The sequence below is a fragment of the Eptesicus fuscus genome, chromosome 17, assembly GCF_027574615.1.
Source record: "Eptesicus fuscus isolate TK198812 chromosome 17, DD_ASM_mEF_20220401, whole genome shotgun sequence".
NCBI lineage: Eukaryota > Metazoa > Chordata > Mammalia > Chiroptera > Vespertilionidae > Eptesicus > Eptesicus fuscus.
In genome coordinates, this window is record NC_072489.1 from 58893880 (window position 1) to 58913264 (window position 19385).

Sequence of the window (19385 nt, forward strand, 5' to 3'; positions counted from 1 at the left end):
GGGAGGGCCACGGAAAACAGCTGACTTTGTCTGTGTTCTGACGTTCCGTTCCTCCCAACCACAGGAGTGGTGCCGCTTTCTGCCTGTAATTAATGCCGCTTCGAGCCCGTGACGCGAAGAAGCCCTTGAAGAGGCTGAGATAAATGATGGCTCGGTTATCAGGACAGGGCAGCTGGCACGCGACCCGGGCGAGGCCGCGGAAGGAACACACGGTCTCTGGCACCAGGGAGGCCGCGGACAGAACAAGCGCATCAGGATGAAGGGCATGAATTAACAGGCGCACAGCCCTCTGCCCGAGAGCGGAGCTGTCCCCGCTCTGCAGCCGCCCCTCGCGCTGCGGCCTCGTTCGGAGCGGCGGCGCCAAGGGTCTCGGTGCCCAGGGTTTTGAAGCCCACAGTGACAGGAGCGCGCCTTGGTTGTACCCTGATGCCAGGGGCCGTCTGCTCAAGTGCTGGCGACTCTACACTAGCCGAGACCCACCGTGCTGTTTACAGGACAGAAACTCGGCAGGGCCCGGACGCTGTCTCCCGCCCGCACAGGCTGCGGAGGCCGGGCCAAGACCCTGGGGGTGCTCGTGGAGAGGAGGGGGCTTCTCTGAATCTAACACCACACGCCCCAGGGGTGCGAGGAGAGGCTTTTCAATGGGGAGCCCCCGGCGTTTAATTAGAATGGGGGAGCCCAGGCTAGAGCTCCACGCCGTCTCCCAAACACATACTTCCGTTGAAGAGGAGCCAGAACTCCTGAAGACATCTGCCTCCGGCCAAGCGGGAGTGGAAGTGACCTTCAAACTTGACTGAAACTGCGTAGTGAAATCGGCCTGTGCGGAGCCTCCTGCGTCGGCCAATTGGGAACAACCCCGGGACCTCCATGCGCCTCCCCCAAGCCCACGCTTTCCTCTCTCTCAATTCCATAGCTCACGCCCAGTCTCCTCTACCTTCCAGTGAAGCCCCCCAAGACCAATGAGAGCCCAATGGCATCACGTGAGGAGAGGTCCAGGGTCCCAGATGGGTCCTGGGGTTGGAACTGTGCTCTGGGGGGATGGCGAGTGGGTGGGGGTGGAGGGGGTGGGAGGACCAAAGAGGGAAGGAAGCAAAAAGTCCTGTAAAGGTTAACTTGGACTCTCGGCACTGTCCTTGGTGCTGAATGTTTTTTTCTTCAAGTTGCATGCATCACTAAGACCAGGAAATCATGGCCAACGGCAAATTATTGTCACGACGCAATAAAGGGCCGATGCTGCAAAGATGGATGCATTAAAGATCCATATTTCCACCGAGCACGCTTGTCACGGGGGTCCACGGGGGCTCCTGATGGGAACAAACGGGGGCCAGAGCTTTCCACAATTTATACGTTTCATTTGCTTTCTGCACTCAGTTGGAATTTTTCTCATTAGATTTGCCTCTCACCGAACTTCCATCGGAGAGCACCAAGCCTGTCTTATTTGGTCAAATTAATATTAAGCAAACACCAGGGCGTGCCGGGCATGGAGACCGGCCCAGGAAGATAAACCTGCGCGGTCATGAGTTTCTCAAGTCAAAAGGGAAGCCAGATTCGCCAATGGAGCCATTCCCTTGCAAGGCTGAACATTATGATTTTTGATCACGACTCTCCTCCCCCGCAGCTTTAACGACCACCACCCGAGCTCGCTCTCCCCACTTCCCGTCACAGACAGCGCTGGCCCTGCCGGCCCTGGGGACGCACCTGCTCCAAAGCGTTCGGTCCTCTTGGGGACAAAGGGGATCTAGGAAGATAATCATCCCACGTCCTGGCTCTATGGCTTGCTTCCAAGCGAGAAGCTAAAACCGGGGGAAATCCATATTTGCGTTCCCTGTCGGGCAGCAACAACTCACCTGCTTGGTCTACATCCGGAGAGCACCTCCCCTCAGGGGCTGCAACACGATTATTAACGTGACCGTTAAACGACCAGCGAAGCCAAGCCCTACAGCCTGGAAGCGCCAAGGACAGAGATGGGTTATCGAAGCGCTGAGACGATGGATCGCGCGGGGTCAGTCCTCGGCTGAGGGCACCCTCCTGCGTAGTCAAGTGGAGCAGGCACACCTTGGCGGAGGCAGCCTGGGACTGAGCCACAGCACAGGAGGCAACGCGTGAAACTTGGCTCAGAAATCAATCTGTCACTGACCTCCATGTCCACAAACTACTCTGGACTCCCAACGTTTCATTCCTTTCCACAACAGAAAGGTCCAAAGCAAACCCCGAGGCCCACGCCGAAGGGTCTCTCCAAGCCAAGGTCGTGATAACGGGGTCCTGGAACTACCGCCAGCCCTGGCGGGAATGTGAAGGGGGGGGCTTGTTGGGAAGGGGGGAGGCGTGTCGGGAAGGGGGGCTGGCGAAGGAAAAGGGAAGGTGCCACGCACAGGCTCTTCGCTCTTCCTCTCCTGCCGAGTCCAGGGGGGTCCGGAAGGCACCCCCAAAGGGAAGTGATGGTGGATGAAGGTCAACACAATGCCGCCACAGACCACCACCAATTCTGGCTCAACCAGAGGACGGCACAGACGAGGACGGCGCCACGCCGGGCAGAACGCGGTCCCTCGTCCCCAGGTCACTGAGACCCCAGGGCGCCGAGGAGAAAATCCGTGGCCACGTGTCTGTGTAACGCAAAACGTAACGAGGAAACAGAAGCGAGTTCCAGGTTGAACCCCAGGACACGTGCCGGGGTCTGCACGGCGCGGGGGTCACACACCGACGGCCGTGTGGACGGAAAGCCGGTGGGCTGTTTCACGGCCGAGTGGCCCCACCAATGGAAACCTACGCCGCGAGGTTGGGGGGCAGAAACGGCTCTCTGGCCAGCATACGGGGGAGCTGGTTTCCCCTCCGGGTTTCTTGCAAACACCATACACGTAAAGCCGCACGGAAACATCCCGGTCTCCCTCTGCTCGTAACAAAACCAGATTATTTGCTTCATCCGGCAGCTTACGTTCACGTTCCAAATGTAATTTAAACACCATCTTAGCTGGGGCGGCTGCGCGGGGTGCAGCAGCGACAGAGACAGGGGCAAGATGGGGCACGCGTGAGTCCCCCATCGCCGTGAGGAGCGGGCACCGGGACGGCGACCCCGGCCCCACCTATAACCTCTCCTGTTCTTACCTCGCAGGCTCTCCTACCGGACCGGGCAGGACACCGCCAACTGTGACACGTGCAGGAACAGCGCGTGCATCATCTACAGGTACGTCCCTCTCCGCTCCCCCTCGTTATGAGCGACGGCGATGCTTACCCACAGACCCTGGGGTCCCCAGGCTGGGAGGGTGGCAGCAGTCAGGAAGGAAAGGGCATTACCGACCCTAATCCAGCGCCTTCTACCCGCGCAACCCCAGGTGTGTGGTCACGGGACCAGGGGGAGCTTGAACGCATGTATCTCATCTGTCACACGTGTGTCTTAGCGGTTTTACAAATTGGTATGAGTTTGATGGCCGCTCCCTTGGGGTCGGGAGCAGGAGCCAGCCCTACACTGCACGCTGCGGAGAAGCAATGGGGCGGGAGCCCTTAGCGGGTACAGCCAGAGGCTCTGGGCGTGCCAGGAGCCCACGGGCGACCCAGGCTGCTCAGTGGGCAGTGTCTCCTGGGAGCTCACAGGGCGTGTGTCCTGGGGCGTAACCCCCGTCGGGAGCCCCACAGCCGGTCTCCGCGTCTTTGCCTTTGAAGTTCGCTTCGGTTCCTCACATCAGCAAGGAACAGCAGAAACTCCCAACAGGCAGAGCCAGGGCAGGCTTGGGGCAATAATTTAGGGTTTCAAGACATGGCCACAGCCCTCAGAGGTACCTGTCATTTTTTTTTTTTTCCGTTCTGGAAATGTAATTTTCAAAACAACAAAGCATGTAAGATGGTGTGATTTAGTTCATTTTTAAAAACGAAGCCGGAAGAACAATGTCAGTTGATCTGCCACGTTATCAAGATCTGCACGTCTGACTGCACAGTCAGGTTCCTGAAAACGTGTAAAGGAATCCCCCAAAGCCACCTTCTAGAAAGATCTCCGAAGCGACCATGTTCTCACCAAAAGGGGGAGACGGGGACGGGGTGTGAGCGGCTGACACACGGCAGGAGCTCGGCTCCCACGGCCCTGGGCCCACGCAGGTCTCCGCGGGGCAGCACCGCCCAGACAGGGCCCAGGTCCTGGAGGAGCAGCGCCGGCTCCCCGGGCGACCTCGGTGGCGCCGGGGGAAGCACGCACAGGAGACGTGAGCACCAGGTCACACGAGCCCACGCCTCTGGCAGCAGCTGTCCACGGAGGGAGGCTCTGCCCCCCAGGGGACCCCGGGCCAGGGCTGGAGGGAGACACGCTCAGGTGTCCCACGGGGCAGGTGCTCTGGCATCGGGAGGTGGAGGCCGGGGAGGCTGCCTGCACCTTCTAATGCTCGGGACACGGCCACGCAGCCCTCGGGCCAGACCTGGGCGGTGCTGAGGCCGAGAGCCGCCGTGGGAACCATCCCGGTGAAAGGTCAGGGAGAGCCGGGCATGGAGGGCGCCTGGCGGCCCGCGCCCAGCACGCCACGCCCTCTGCCGGTGAGGTTCTCGCTGTTCACAAAGGGGCCGGGAAAGCCAGCCCCTGGGCGGGCAGGTTTCCTGGGCCAAGAACTACAAGACAGCCCGGCCGGCATGGCTCAGTCATTGAGCATCGACCTAGGAACCAGGAGGTCAGGGTTCAATTCCCGGTCAGGGCACATACCGGGGTTGTGGGCTGGATCCCCAGTGTGGGGCGTGCAGGAGGCAGCCGATCAATGATTCCCTCCCATCATTGATGTTTCTATCTCTCTCTGCTCTCCCTTCCTCTCTGAAATAATGAAAAATAAAAAAAAAAAAGAAGAACTACAAAATGCAAATGATTTCCTGCGAGACAGCAAGGGGCCACAGAAGTGTGACCGATGGGGCCTGTTTCCCTGCGTCCACGCTGTGGAGGGAACTGAACGGAGAGTGAGGGGATGTCACTGACCTATCACCTTTCACGCCATCAGGCCATCAGGGGGGAACGTGGGCGCTCACGCATGTCCTCGGGGTTCACCTTTGGCTACTCTGGGAGCTAACGCTGAGCCCCCAGAGCAGACGTGAGCCACGGATTCCCCGAGAAGGCTCGGAGCGCGCGTGGCGAGTCCACACCCATTTAACATTCCGTGCGAGATGGAGAGAAGAATTTATTAGGACACTCCGCGATGTAACCGGAGACATTTGAATACATTTGGCTCCAAATCCAGGAGGAACATACATTAAAAGCGATATTAAAGGCGATTTAACAGCCTGCGGAGAACAGGGATTTCGCTTCTTCGGGAATTACCCTGGGGTGGTTACTATTCAGCATCGCTCAGCCGGCCTCCTGGGCGACTCTCTCCCACCAGCCACCGCCCGCTTTCTGGAGAACCTCGAGTGCCCAGCACAGGGGAGTGAACCAGAAGTTAGCGAGGGTTCCCCCGGCGGGGAGCTGAGCCACTGGGGTCCCTCAGCGTGTCTCCCCCAAAGCGGGAAGAGGACGTCTATGCACAGGGACCTTCGTGTCACGGATGTGCCCTCGGGACTGCTGAGTTGGTGACACGCCTCTTCAGGAGCTGCAGGGAGCTGAGCGGGGGGACCCCCGCGGTCAGCCCAGGAGCCGAGCTTACCGGAGGGGGGGTGGGTGCCCGAGAGGGCCTGCAGGCTCAGAGCTCCCCTTCAGGACAGCGTTTCAGAATCTCCCGTCAGTGATGGCAACACAGCACCGTCCCCCGGCCGCGCCTTCTGCTGTGGACAGATGTGGTGGGACACGGAGGGACTCCGCTGGACAGCCATCCCGCCACGCGGCCATTGGCTCAGAAGGTCTCGATGTTACCCTCAAGGCCACCGTGTCTCCAGCTCCTCAAACTGGTTTCCCAGCCCCCGTCTCTTTACGTCAGAAATAACTGACCGTTAGCAGCCGTCACCTTGACAAGGTTCCGTGTCAGGAAAGAAGCGAGCGGCAACTCCTTACGGGGGACGGACACCGGGCGGGAGCGTCCTGAGCTCCACGGGAGGGGCGAGGAGTGGGGGTCCCTTCTGGCCGTTCACTGAGGAGCCACCCAAAGGGGCCCCGTCACCTGCAAGGTATCCCTGACCCGGCTCAGGTACGCCTGTCTTTGGAGGTGAGGATTTCTGTGAACGTGGGGGCCTCCATGGGAGTTCCAGGTCCTGTCCCACAAGCCACGCCCACTTCCCTGTGCCATGGAAACCGGGTCACGTGACACGATCTTGCTGCAGGGTCCTTGGGGATGCTGCTCTGCTCCTGCATTTCTCTCTCACTGTTTTGGGGGCCCCCAATCGCAAAGCACCGGAGGCACATAGAGCCTCTCGTGCTCCGTGACAGGGCACGGGCTGGTGTCGCATTCGAATGCATCACATCCTTCTCTGACGAGTCCAAAGGGCACAGACAGCCCCCAACACCCACCCTCTTGGCGAGCTCACAGCTGCAGACCCAGCAGAGGGCCTGGCTGGCGCACAGAGCCGCCTGCTCCTGGGGGGCCCGGTGTGGCCTCAGGAACGCCACCGGGCACGGGGCGTGGCGGCGAACGCAGCCTGTCGGCGAAGGGGCCTGTGACAATCCCCCGCGCCCACCACCCACCGCCTGGCCTGCCCCGACGCTGGCCGCCGGCACCCTGAGCGGGGGTTCCTCTGGGCGAAGAGAAAGGGGAGCAGTGGGCGTGGGGCCGGGTGATGTCTGAGCACCGGCCTGCCCTGGGCGCCGTGGAGACCTCGGGTGTCTGTGGCGGGAAAGCACGCAGCGCTGGCCAGGCCCTGGGCCGGGCTGACCCTGCTCTCTCTCCGTCCTTGGCGGGTGCCCATTACACCCCCGGGCACGCAGGATGGCGCGGGGTCCTCCACTGGTCAGTAGGGCCCTTCCGGCTCTGGAGTCTCCGGGGCCAGTGATTCCCGATGATGACAGGACGGGGCAGGGCTTCCCAGGAAGGACGCCGGAGCTGGGAGGGTGGACACGCACCAGCCATCTCTCACGGAACAGCTTCCGCCCGTATTGGCGAATCGATTTACGGAGAGACGAACGGCTGCTCCCGAGCAGGGAGGTGACCGCCCGCTGACCAGCCCACGGAGACCTCGTGCACCAGAAGGGAGAGTGTCCGTACCCGGACGTTTGAGGGGGGGACGGGATTGCATTTCCCCCCAAGACGACACCCCTCAGACTGCGATCCAGCCCGATGCTGAGCTTCTCATTCGAGACCATCTTGGCGAGAAGAAAAAGGAAAATCAGAAGAGACGCCGGTTCCAGCTTGCCTCGGTACAACGCGCCGGATCGCCGCGCTGCCTCCTGGGAAACGCGCGGTGGTGACGTCGGAAGTGCGTGTGAGGCACGAGGCTCATGTCAGCTTCGCTCCGGAGCAGTGGGAGTCTTCGCACCCAGGTGGCGCTGGTCATGCCCTGGTCAGACCAGCGTGACGGCTCAGGCGACCTGTGAGTCGCCTTTGGTTTCAGGAAGGGATGAGGACCCATTCCCGCCGTCCGGAGGTGGTTCCTTCGTAAGATAATGCCACTTCCAACGGCTGGAATTCAAGGCTGACGTTCTATGAGAAAGCCTTGTGCTGGCCTCAATTCAAGACAGAATGAAACCAAGAAGGAAAAGGTCCAAATCACGCCGATTCCGGTTAACGAAATAGGGCCTTCACCCGGATTGGAAATCTCCCTGTCAAGTGCGAGAACTCCTGCCCGTGGTTACAAGAGCCTCGCGGACTGCCCCCGCCCGGAGCCCACGCCGGCCTGTCTCTGTCTCCTCAGCGGACCGCACCGCGGGGCCCAGCGCACTAATCGCCAGGCAGGGGCGCGTGAGGGGCTGGGTCCCTGGGTGGGAGGGAAGGGCAGGGTCTGCCTGTCACTTTGTTTCCAGCACCAGAGAGAAGGAGCATCCAGAATGCCCGGTGTCTGCCGCCGTTTCATCATCTCACATGGCCCCCGGGTGGTCAAACGGGGGCTTCAAACCACCACGCTGACAGAGGACCGGACCCCTCCGTCCGACGCGCACGCATTTCTCCAGCAAGCACTTGTCCTGGGACGCCCGGCGGATGGCAGGCGCTGGGAGACAGGGAGGAACTCGGCATCATCTGGCTGCAGCCAGCCCCGAGCGCCCCTGCCATCGTCTCTGACAAAGGGAACCTTGTGGACGGAGTGGGGGGCCATAGACCCAGAGGCCTGGGCCTCAGAGCAGCATCCGGGCTCCAGAGAGTCACCGATGAGACAGACCGAGGATGCGGCTTCGGTCGGGCGTGGGAAGAGCGGGCTGTTCTGCAGGGCGGTCCGGGCACAGCGCCAGGCGTGGTCAGAGAGGTGGCTGGTCTACCTATGACGCTGTCTACCATGACGGCTGGCATACCAGACTGACGTTTGGGGTTATTTCGTTCTGTACCTGCAACGGTAATTTCCTTGCCATAGTCTACCAGGAAAGGGGCGTCGGTCGGATAGTTTGGGCATTAATATTCTTGGATACCCATTTCTGGTATTTTAAATCCGGCGGGGATTCTCTCAACTCTGATTCTGGGCCTCCCGCGTGAAAAAGCGGTGAGGGGAGGATTTAAAGGGACGAGGGGTCATTTCTACGTTCAAATTGTTAAAAGACGGTCATCACAAATGGTTAACATTGGACGCTACTGGAATGGGATCCGTGTGTATGTGCTGTCGACACGCACATTTGGTATGTAACACATGTCCCTAGAGACACACACGGTACATAACACACAGGTGTGTTCGGATGCACGCGTCTGTTTTGGTGAATTCGTTATCCATGGAAGACAGCAGAGCAGCAACATTCTGCCGAGAGCAGGAGTAAGAGGATTCGGGGTCAGTCCGTCGGTTTATTTCCATTCCATAAACAAAGCAAGCGCTCTGGGCCTGACACCGTACTCAGTACCCCACAGGCGTAAATGAACGGTCCCGGTCCATCCCTCTGAGCTCGCAGGCCACGGCGCAGCAGGAGACGGCGCCCTAGTGAACTGCGCGCGGGCCCTGCGGGAGGAGTTCGGATGGGACGCACGGAGGAGGGTGCCCTGCGGGAGGAGTTCGGATGGGACGCACGGAGGAGGGGGCCCTGCGGGAGGAGTTCGGATGGGACGGACGGAGGAGGGGGCCCTGCGGGAGGAGTTCGGATGGGACGCACGGAGGAGGGGGCCCTGCGGGAGGAGTTCGGATGGGACGCACGGAGGAGGGGGCCCTGAGGGAGGAGTTCGGATGGGACGCACGGAGGAGGGGGCCCTGCGGGAGGAGTTCGGATGGGACGGACGGAGGAGGGGGCCCTGAGGGAGGAGTTCGGATGGGACGGACAGAGGAGGGGGCCCTGCGGGAGGAGTTCGGATGGGACGGACAGAGGAGGGGGCCCTGCGGGAGGAGTTCGGATGGGACGGACAGAGGAGGGGGCCCTGAGGGAGGAGTTCGGATGGGACGCACGGAGGAGGGTGCCCTGCGGGAGGAGTTCGGATGGGACGCACGGAGGAGGGGGCCCTGCGGGAGGAGTTCGGATGGGACGCACGGAGGAGGGTGCCCTGAGGGAGGAGTTCGGATGGGACGGACGGAGGAGGGGGCCCTGCAGGAGGAGTTCGGATGGGACGGACAGAGGAGGGGGCCCTGAGGGAGGAGTTCGGATGGGACGGACAGAGGAGGGGGCCCTGCGGGAGGAGTTCGGATGGGACGGACAGAGGAGGGGGCCCTGAGGGAGGAGTTCGGATGGGACGCACGGAGGAGGGGGCCCTGCGGGAGGAGTTCGGATGGGACGCACGGAGGAGGGTGCCCTGCGGGAGGAGTTCGGATGGGACGCACGGAGGAGGGTGCCCTGCGGGAGGAGTTCGGATGGGACGGACGGAGGAGGGTGCCCTGCGGGAGGAGTTCGGATGGGGCGCACGGAGGAGGGTACCCTGATAGGGGGGAGTTCGGATGGGACGCAGGGAGGAGGGTGCCCTGCGGGAGGAGTTCAGATGGGACTGACTGAGGAGGGGGCCCTGCGGGAGGAGTTCGGATGGGACGCACGGAGGAGGGTGCCCTGCGGGAGGAGGTCGGATGGGACGGATGGAGGAGGGTGCCCTGCGGGAGGAGTTCGGATGGGACAGACGGAGGAGGGGGCCCTGCGGGAGGAGTTCGGATGGGACAGACGGAGGAGGGGGCCCTGCGGGAGGAGTTCGGATGGGACGGACGGAGGAGGGTGCCCTGCGGGAGGAGTTCGGATGGGACGCACGGAGGAGGGGGCCCTGCGGGAGGAGTTCGGATGGGACGCAGGGAGGAGGGGGCCCTGCGGGAGGAGTTCGGATGGGACGCACAGAGGAGGGTGCCGTGGTGACTGTGCACACGCCAAGGGAAGGGGGGTGGCCTGCGGCCTGGCTGTGAGGGAGGAACAGGAGTTGGTGGAGGAGTTCAAGGTGCATGAAGGTGCCTCTGGTAACCTGCCGTGTTAGGCAGGGGAGGGGCGTAGGCCCGGGCTCGCCTGGCTGCCCCACGGCAGGCAGTGCCCCCACACGCCCCTCCAGGACTCGCCGCTCGGGCCGCAGCCTCGTGTAACGGGGAAGTGCCAATAGGAATCAACCGGATAGATAAAGTCCAGCCCTTCCGTTAACAAGGGCTCAGATTAGATTTCTCTGTGATTACATGGTTCCGCGGTGTGATAAATTGGTTAATAACGGGATTCCCAGTGTAGTTACTTAATGGGAATTCGATGATTACAGGCACCCAGAGCCATAGTGCTGGCCCAGGGAGCCAGCACCGCCCCGCAGCCTGGTAATCGCACGCACGCGGGGCTCCTGCCGTGGCTATGATGTGGGGGACACGCTTTCAGCGTGCGCCAAGCGCCCCGGGACAATCACTTCTCGCCCCTGACATGCCGTATCGGACACGGTATTGAATCGGACACGGTATCTCGCAGACTCGGCAGCGAGGTTCCGTGTTCTTGTTAAATATCCGGTGAAGAACCTCCTTAGGTGTTGCCCCGATCACTGCAGCTCCTCTTCTCACTGCAGAATTGGTGGTCAGCTGATAATGAGCAGAGAATAAGGTTTGACTTCCAGGTCACGGTTTAGAAAACCTTTCACCGACTTTCACTTTTGGGGAGCGGGAGGGGTGAGGAGTCCTTACCTAACTCAGGGAGACGGTCGGCAGTAATGATTACATCCCATGCATTGAAGGAAACTGAGCCCTGAGGAGAAGGTGCTTAGGAGAGCCCCTGCCCCCCAGTGTTGACAGGACAGATCCGTGTTCCTACAGCCTCAGACGAGGGCCCGAGGGCTGTGCTCTCAGATGCAGCGCGTTCTGAGATTCACACCTTTCACACCTGTCCTCAGAGGCATATGCCCACTGTCACGTGACCCAGGTGAGGCTCTGTGCCCGCTGTCACGTGATCCAGGTGAGGCACTGTGCCTGGTGTCACGTGATCCAGGTGAGGAACTGTGCCCGCTGTCACGTGATCCAGGTGAGGCACTGTGCCCGGTGTCACGTGATCCAGGTGAGGAACTGTGCCCACTGTCACGTGATCCAGGTGAGGCACTGTGCCTGGTGTCACGTGATCCAGGTGAGGAACTGTGCCCGCTGTCACATGATCCAGGTGAGGCACTGTGCCCACTGTCACGTGATCCAGGTGAGGAGCTATGTCCATTGTCATGTGACCCAGGTGAGGAACTGTGCCCACTGTCACATGATCCAGGGAGGAACTATGCCCACAGTCACGTGATCCAGGTGAGGAACTGTGTCCACTGTCACGTGATCCAGGTGAGGCACTGTGTCCACTGTCACGTGATCCAGGTGAGGAGCTATGTCCATTGTCACGTGATCCAGGTGAGCAGGACCTAAGTCCATGAGTTCTGCCTCTACCCCCTGTAAACTTCTTGGCGATATTTTTAACTTTTTCCGTAATAGTGCATCGTCTCTGACAATAAGAAAAATGGAACAGCGGACGTAAAACACAAAATGGTCCATTACATGGGTCTCGAGCTTGTGTTTAGAGCTGCAGATAACACAGCTTGGCAGTTTCTCTCCTCAGTGTCAGAATCTGTCCAGGATTAATGGACCTCTAAATCAATAGGGCTTCATGTTTATAAATGGCGTACGGCTCCACTGGATGTGAAACGCGGGGAGCTCATGTATTCTCATGGTCACCGAACCTTGACTGAAATCTACGGACATTTAGCCGGGCATCCAGGCCACACGCGGAAGGGGCACCGAGCGGAGCTCTCCGGGGCCAGGCGGGCGTGACACAGGGTCCGACTCGAGGATGCTGGGGGCACAGGGGAGGCGGGCGGAGGGACACCAGGCTCGGCAATGCGGATGGTTACGGAAAGATGACATTGGACCGGGATCCGGTCGCAAGGCCAAGGGGACCGTAGAGTTAGTGAAGGTCAGAGGATCGACCGCGGTCTTTTCAACACGAAGAGAAGGGAGGACTCTAGGCGAGCTGCACGCTCTGAAGAAATTTCCTAGGAAACCGCATTCCTTCAAACAGCCACCTCGATCCCGCCGCGCTCACACGCGTCACCACGGCTGTCCCGTCCCCCAGGGGGCTGCGTGTTGGCGCACGGTGGCTTTGCGATGCCATTACCATTTGGGGTTACTTCTCATCAAACTCTGTGCTTTTGCCTGAAAAACCGCCTTCGGTAACGGTAACGTCCCGAGGTACTGACGGGATGGACACGCCACCTTCGCCCACGTCAGCATCTCGGGGTCCTCGCTCTTCAGGCGGCTCGGACGTGACAAGAGAACGGAATCAAGGCCTTTCGTTCGCCGACCGATTCAGGTGGGAACCGGTTTCTGAGACCGTGGGAAAGGGGCCCAGAGCAGAGCTTGCAGGCGCCGGCACGTGTGTGCTGAGAGGCCTCCTGAACACGCAGACCTTCAGTGACCTACTTATCCCACGTGCAGCCCACGGACGAGCCCGAGGGTGACTCCGACGCCACGTTCTCCGTGCCCACGGGGATGCGTCTGAGAAGCGTGTCTCTGGGCAACCTCGCCGTGTGCGAACATCGTAGGGCACTTCCACAGACCTGGCTGGTGCGCCTCCTGACATGGCCTGGCCTGTGGCTCCCGGGCTCCACGCCTGCACAGCACGTGACTGTACCGAGCGCCACGAGATTAAATCGGGCACAAGGGGGGATGCAGCCAGAGGCGCGGTGGACACGAGGCGGCTGCCGGCGTCCCCCGGCTGCCGTTCACAGACAGCACTGTCTCCGTGAGTACAAAGGGCCCTCTAAAGCAACGACGAGACGTCCAGTCAGCAGAGCCTAAGCCACAAAGCCACGTGGTCGTTCGTGGCCATTATCCAGAATCATGACCATAAGTGTGTGGGGTGCAGTTTTATATGACGGGCTGGGCAGGGGTGCCTACACCAGCTCCCCCACAAACACCCGGGGACCTGCTTGCTGTCACAGCTACGGCGTCACTAGGCAACAGGAGGGTCAGCTCGACCTCACCCTCTGGACCGCCGTCCCACGCGCGGCTGTCCCTGACCGAGACGCCGTTATGCAGGACTGGACGCACTTGACCCCAGCTGTGTGTGTGGACACTTCCGAGGTTCAGAATGAAAGCAAATCCGTTCTTTTTCTAGGAAAAGAAATCTATTTGAAACACAATCAACCCTGAACAACACAGGTTTGAACTTACGAGCGGGTTTTTTTTTCAATAAAATACCATGAGTGTATCTTCCTCTTCCTTATGATGTTCCTGATAACATTTCCCTTTCTCTAGCGTACTTGATTGTAAGAATACAGTATGTCATACATGTAACCCACAAATACATGTTAAGCGGCTATGTTATCTGTCAGGCTTCCATTCAACAGTAGGCTATTAGTTAGGGTTTTGGGGAGTCAAAAGTTACACACAGCCCAGCCAGCGTGGTTCAGTGGTTGAGCAATGACCTCTGAACCAGGAGGTCATGGTTTGATTCCCGGTCAGGGCACATGCCCGGGTTGTGGGCTCGATCCCCAGTGAGGGACGTGCAGGAGGCAGCCAGTCAATGATGCTCTCTCATCATGGATGTTTCTGTCTCTCTCCCTCTCCCTTCCTCTCTGAAATAAATAAAAAAATAAAATTTAAAAAAGGTTATACAGATTGTCAACTGCTAGGGAGATTGGTACCTTGAACCCCCACACTGCTCAACAGTCAAGGGTACCCCACAATGACACAGACTAGATTGCAACCAACTGCTTGATATGGAGCCGTGAGCTGACGGTATAAACACGATATGAATGATCGCTACCTGGCAGGATGCCCCGAGTCAGGTCACGAGGGGGGACCTTTACATGTGAGAGACCAAGCACTCACGGCCTCCCTCTCTCCCCTTTCTAGCGTGGAGCTCGACTTCAAGCAGCAGGAGGACAAACTGCAGCCGGTCCTGCGGAACCTCCACCCCTCTGAGGACTCTCAGGTTGCACCTTCGCCTTACTCTCCGGAGACGCACTCCTCGACGCCCAAGCAAAAATCCAAAACGGAATCTAAAAAGCACGGGAGGTGGAAACTCTGGTTCCTTTAACGTTCGTGGTGTTGGGAGTCCACAGGCCGTCCTTAAAACCCACGGGGGTTCCGTCGGTCCTTTCCCGAAACGACGAGGACCGAGGGGACCCTGGCCGCCGCGGGCGCCGCCCCGCTTACCAAAAAGGCCTTCGCACTCGCGGACCGCTGACGGGGCGAGGGGGTCCTGTCGCCACTTGCCGGCGGCCCCTCGCCGTCCTCGGATGTGGGACGTGAAACCCGAAATGGAACCCAAGGCAAAGAGGACACCTAGCAATGCTGCCCCGCCCGGACGGCGGCGGATGGCTGTCCACGGCGGCGGATGGCTGTCCACCTGCCGATCGGCGGGCGGGCCCCCGTGCACAGCCGGAACGCATCCTGACTTCCAAGCCTTCATTCTAAAGACGGAGCGAGGGAGAAAGCGAGCCTTACGTTTGCCAAGGACTTCATTTTTACCTTTCCTTTTGCCACCACCACGCAGGGGGCGAGTGCGGTGTTCAGCACATCAGATTCTGGAGAAAGCACAATTTTTTCAAGTGGTCGGAGACCATGAATAATCTCTCACACGGGACTCTGTGTGTGTCTGCCTTCACGTGCTGTAGCGCTAAGCCACGTGACCCCTGAAACTCAGCATCCCCGCCCCCATCGCCGCCCTGCGCCACGTTTACTGCTCATTTCCAAACGGCCGGCCGCCAGGAGGCCCCGGCGCCAGGTCAGGCCTGTCACCGCTGCAGGTGACGGGGCCAGAGAGCTGCTGGACACGGAGCTTTCTTAGATCTCATTTTTAACCTTTTGATACCCAAAGGCCAAATGCTAAATGCTGGCAAGAATTCGAGAACCCACGTGGAGATACACAATGGATAACACGGTCACCAATACATCACCGGCGGGCCCTGCCGCGGGGAAGCGCTCCGGGGAATCCATCTTGGAGACGCTGTTCCTCGAAGCGCAGGCAGGCGCCTGGGGCAATGGGTTGCGCTTCGTAACCGCTGGGGCAGGCCTGGCCGCCGCAGAGCCGCCGTGTGATTAGTTTAGCTGCTGCCGTCACGCGCGTAGGATCGCCGGCACCTAACGTAGTCGCAAACTGCACTCACTGACATGCCTAGGGGAAAGCTGTGAATCAGATGTTTTTAGGTATTTTTTCAATAAGCCAGGACAGAGGTCTCTTTTGATTACACATTGCAATACAAATCTTAGTTCCTTTATTTTTTCACTCATTCCTTTGCAAGTATCTTTTGATAGAAGTCGAAACCCCCTGGTCTACTGAATGACTTTGTCTATCCGTTCCTTTGCTTTTCACAAGACGACGTAGGGATCTCCTTTTGCCTTTTTTTTTTTTCGTACAGATTACATTTTGAATAGTCTGTGAACGTACGAGAAAACCTAGTGTTCGCGTTTCTGTCCCACCGTCTGACATCTAAGCTATTGCCGACACGCACGCGTCCCGGATCCGCGGCCGGGAACGGAGCGGTGCCCCCGGGCGGGGCCGCGGCCGGCCTCGGGCCGTCGGGAGAATGAGAGCCGTGTCCCTCCTGACTCGGCAGCGAGTCTCCGTCTGTCCTAGGTGTTCCCGTTCTACAGGGACCTCGCCGTGGTCGCCTCGGATCAGAACTTGAAACCACGCGGGCATCCTTCGGGAGTGACGCCAGCTGTCCCACAGACGCCCGCGCTCAGGACAGGAAACACACACGGCTTTGGTGGAGACGCTGCACGAGGGGACGCCATCCTTGGGGATGCGTCAGCGGGAACGGGAACTGTTTTTGTGCGAAAGAAGGACGAACCGGAGGGCCCTGCTGTACCACGGAGGGAGGGCAGTTGTGTCACGGAGACACGGAATTGGAAAACCGTGTTTCATGTGTTTTATACTGTTTTCCACTCACGTTTCAAATGTTTGACAAGCTGTCTCTCCTGTGTCCCGAGAACCCCCAGCTCGGGGGGGGGGGGGGGGGGGGATGGAGGCGAGGGGAGGCGCGCTTTCTCACAAGCTCTGTGGCCTGCCCACGCCGCCCCCGTGGACAGAGCCACGCCCCTGGTTCGGAACAACAACAAACACACAAAATCAGCGGAGTCTGAAGGAGACTGCCGATATGCCCCCTCCTATTTAAAAACAACAGCGTCTCGGGACAGAAAAACGAGTCTTTCCACAGGCGTTTCGTAGTTCCATCACAGCGTGTCACTGACGCGATTCGTCTCTTAGGAAGATTTAAGTCAAAACTTTGACACAAAAAACAAGGTAAACCGTCGTGTTCCTCCCCATATAGATGTTCCCATGGCATTACGTATAGAGATTAAATTATTATACTTGTCACTAAGTTCTTTGTTAGTTTTTAAATAAAAAAAGAAAAAAAAAGAAAGGGAATCTTTTGTGTGGCTACTTAACTTATTTCGTGGTCGCAGTAACTTGGGAAAAGAGAAGTAGATCTAAGAAAACAATGACAAAGGAAAAGAACTTCATCAGGCCCCGGCCGGTGCGGCTCAGTGGATAGAGCATCGGCCTGCGGACTGCAGGGTCCCAGGTTCGATTCCGGTCAAGGGCATGTACCTTGGTTGCGGGCACATCCCCAGTGGGGGGTGTGCAGGAGGCAGCTGTTTCTAACTCTCTATCCCTCTCCCTTCCTCTCTGTAAAAGATCAATAAAATATATTTTTTAAAAATAATAAAATAAAATATATGTTTTTAAAAAAACCCAACTTCATCGGGGCTCTGAGAGAGAGCATTAGGAAGTGTGGGCCCCCAGCAGGATGTCTGGCAGATACTGGGTTCTGGAAGGAGCTCACCCTAGGTTACAGCCCTATCACGGCCCAGCAGACAGTCTCTCCAGCTCATCACCTCTCAGGCCCCAGGGCCAGGGGATCAGCCACCTCCTCCCCTCTCCTCCCCCTCCCCCATGGAATTCCAGCACCTCAGGGGAGCTGAGCAGCCCACCTCTCCTAGACTAGCCCAGTGCTGAGCCCTCTGCCAAGGGTGAGTCCCACCTGGACACCCAGGAGGGGAGACACGCCCCCTCCCTGGTCTCTGCAGGAACGAGGGTGGGGAGCCCTGTGGCTGAGAGGGGGCTCCCACTGCTCTGACAACCTCCGTGCGAACAGGTTGAGTGCCAGAGTGCCACCCACAGCGGCGTGGACACGCGCAGGCAGCCACCTCTCTAACACCCGTGAGTCAGCCCCCACGGCTGGTGCCCCAGAGGTCCCCTGCTCTAGCCACTGGGCAGAGCAAAGGACACCGTGCCCTGTAGGTGCCACCAATCCCCCTGGCACGGGGCCACTGGCCTCGGGAGGGTCCCAGGACCCGTGTCCCTGCTCTTGTGCCCTCTGAGCCTCCCCATCTCCAGCAGCGTGTCCACGCTCACCCGTGTGAGGGCGATTTTCCGAAAGCCACATGTCCTCGGAGCTGACTGATGACCAAACATCCCTGGGAGACACTGAGCCGGCCCTCGCCCAGGACGCCCGGCCCTGCCCGTTTGAGACGTGTATCGGGTGCCGCTCTCTTTGGAAAATGAAAGTAAGAACAGCGTTTTTTAAAAGCACATTTATTCATGAACCCCATTAGCATAAACATTGCAGAGCTCATGTTCACGCCCGAGACAACGTCTTTGTGAAAAGATTTGGGGAGGAGTCTCGGTAGGAGGGGTCCGTGCACTGAACGAGCATTTCAATGACACTCTTTTCCAAATAACGGAGCAGGCGGGTCCTCGAAACACCCACCCACCAGAAAGAATGCGTGTCCCCTATGGTCACAGCAGCACAATCACCACAGCTAAGATCTGGACACAGCCCAAGTGCCCCTCAGCAGAGGAGTGGATCAAAAGGCCGTGGCACATTGACACCAGGGAGTACTAGGCAGCTGTAACAAAGAAGGACCTCTTACCCTGTGAGACAGCATGGAGGGACCTGGAGAGCATCATGCTAAGTGAAATAAGCCAGTCAGAGAAAGACAAGTACCACATGACCTCACTCCTGTGGAATCCAACGAACAAAACAAACTGATGAACGGAGTGGGCCCAGAGACACGGAAGCATGGGACAGAGTGCGGAACCTCGGAGGGCAGGCGGGGAGGGTGGTGGGAGGTGATCAACCCAAGACCTTGAATGCATAGATGCATCACCCTGGACACAGACAACGGGGCGGTGAAGGCCTGGGGTGGGGGGCGGGGCGGGCTGGAGGGGGTCAATGGGGGGGAAAAAGGGAACATAAGTAATACTTTCAACAATAAAGATTTATTTAAAAAGGAGAAGAAACAGGCGGGTCCTTGGGACTCAGCCAGGCTCACAGGAAGCCCTGCGCGTCCCATCTTCCCCCCGAGGACGCTGTGGTCGCGACGAACCCCTCCCCACCCCATCGTGTCCCCAGCAGCCGGTGCTCAGGGTGGCAACCAAGCCCCTGTCCTCACAGGGCGGAGGGGCCAGGCGGCCTGTGGTCAGGAGGGCGAGTGCACCGTCGGGGGGGGTGGGGCGGGGGGGACGCGAGGAGGGAAGGGCTCCCTGTCCTGAGCGGCTCCCGAGTGTCCGCAGCTGTCCTGGGAGGCGCCGTGTGCTCCTCTCAGAGAATCGGCGAGGCCCTGCCTTCTCGTGTGCACCCAGGCCACAAGGAAACCCTTCCTAGTCCCCGTCCCTCTCACTCCATTACGCTCTTAAAGGGCCCGTTCTCAGAGGGAGTCTGACCACCCGACAGCAGCAGCGCGGCTCCCAGGACACCCTGCGTGCCACTCACCGCACCCGCCCGCTCTCCGCCCAGCCCCGCGGGCAGGTGCCGACTCCAGGGCAGGGACATGGGGCGGGGGACACGGCCATCCACCCAATGGCTGAGCAGGCCACCTGCCCACGGGACAAGGGCACCTCACCCCCCGTGGCCACGTTAGTTCCAGAACTAACCGGAACACAGCCGCTGCCGAAGGCTGAGGGCCTGGAAGCGTCACCGCGTGGAGAAGGGGAGACGGACAGCGGAGCGCCCGTCAGCCGC

At 59.4% G+C, this 19385-nt stretch overlaps 2 protein-coding genes across 2 annotated transcripts in view; one reads left to right on the plus strand and one right to left on the minus strand.

The window, feature by feature from the left end:
• The window catches only part of INSYN2A (inhibitory synaptic factor 2A), a 42273-nt gene extending 27824 nt beyond the window's left edge, over positions 1–14449 (plus strand). The window contains exons 3-4 of the mRNA XM_008156136.3: positions 3110–3181; positions 14266–14449. Of these exons, the coding sequence (XP_008154358.2) occupies positions 3110–3181; positions 14266–14449 (256 nt within the window). The remainder of the gene's footprint in view (positions 1–3109; positions 3182–14265) is intronic.
• The window catches only part of DOCK1 (dedicator of cytokinesis 1), a 305731-nt gene that overhangs the window by 158913 nt on the left and 127433 nt on the right, over positions 1–19385 (minus strand). The window lies entirely within an intron of this gene.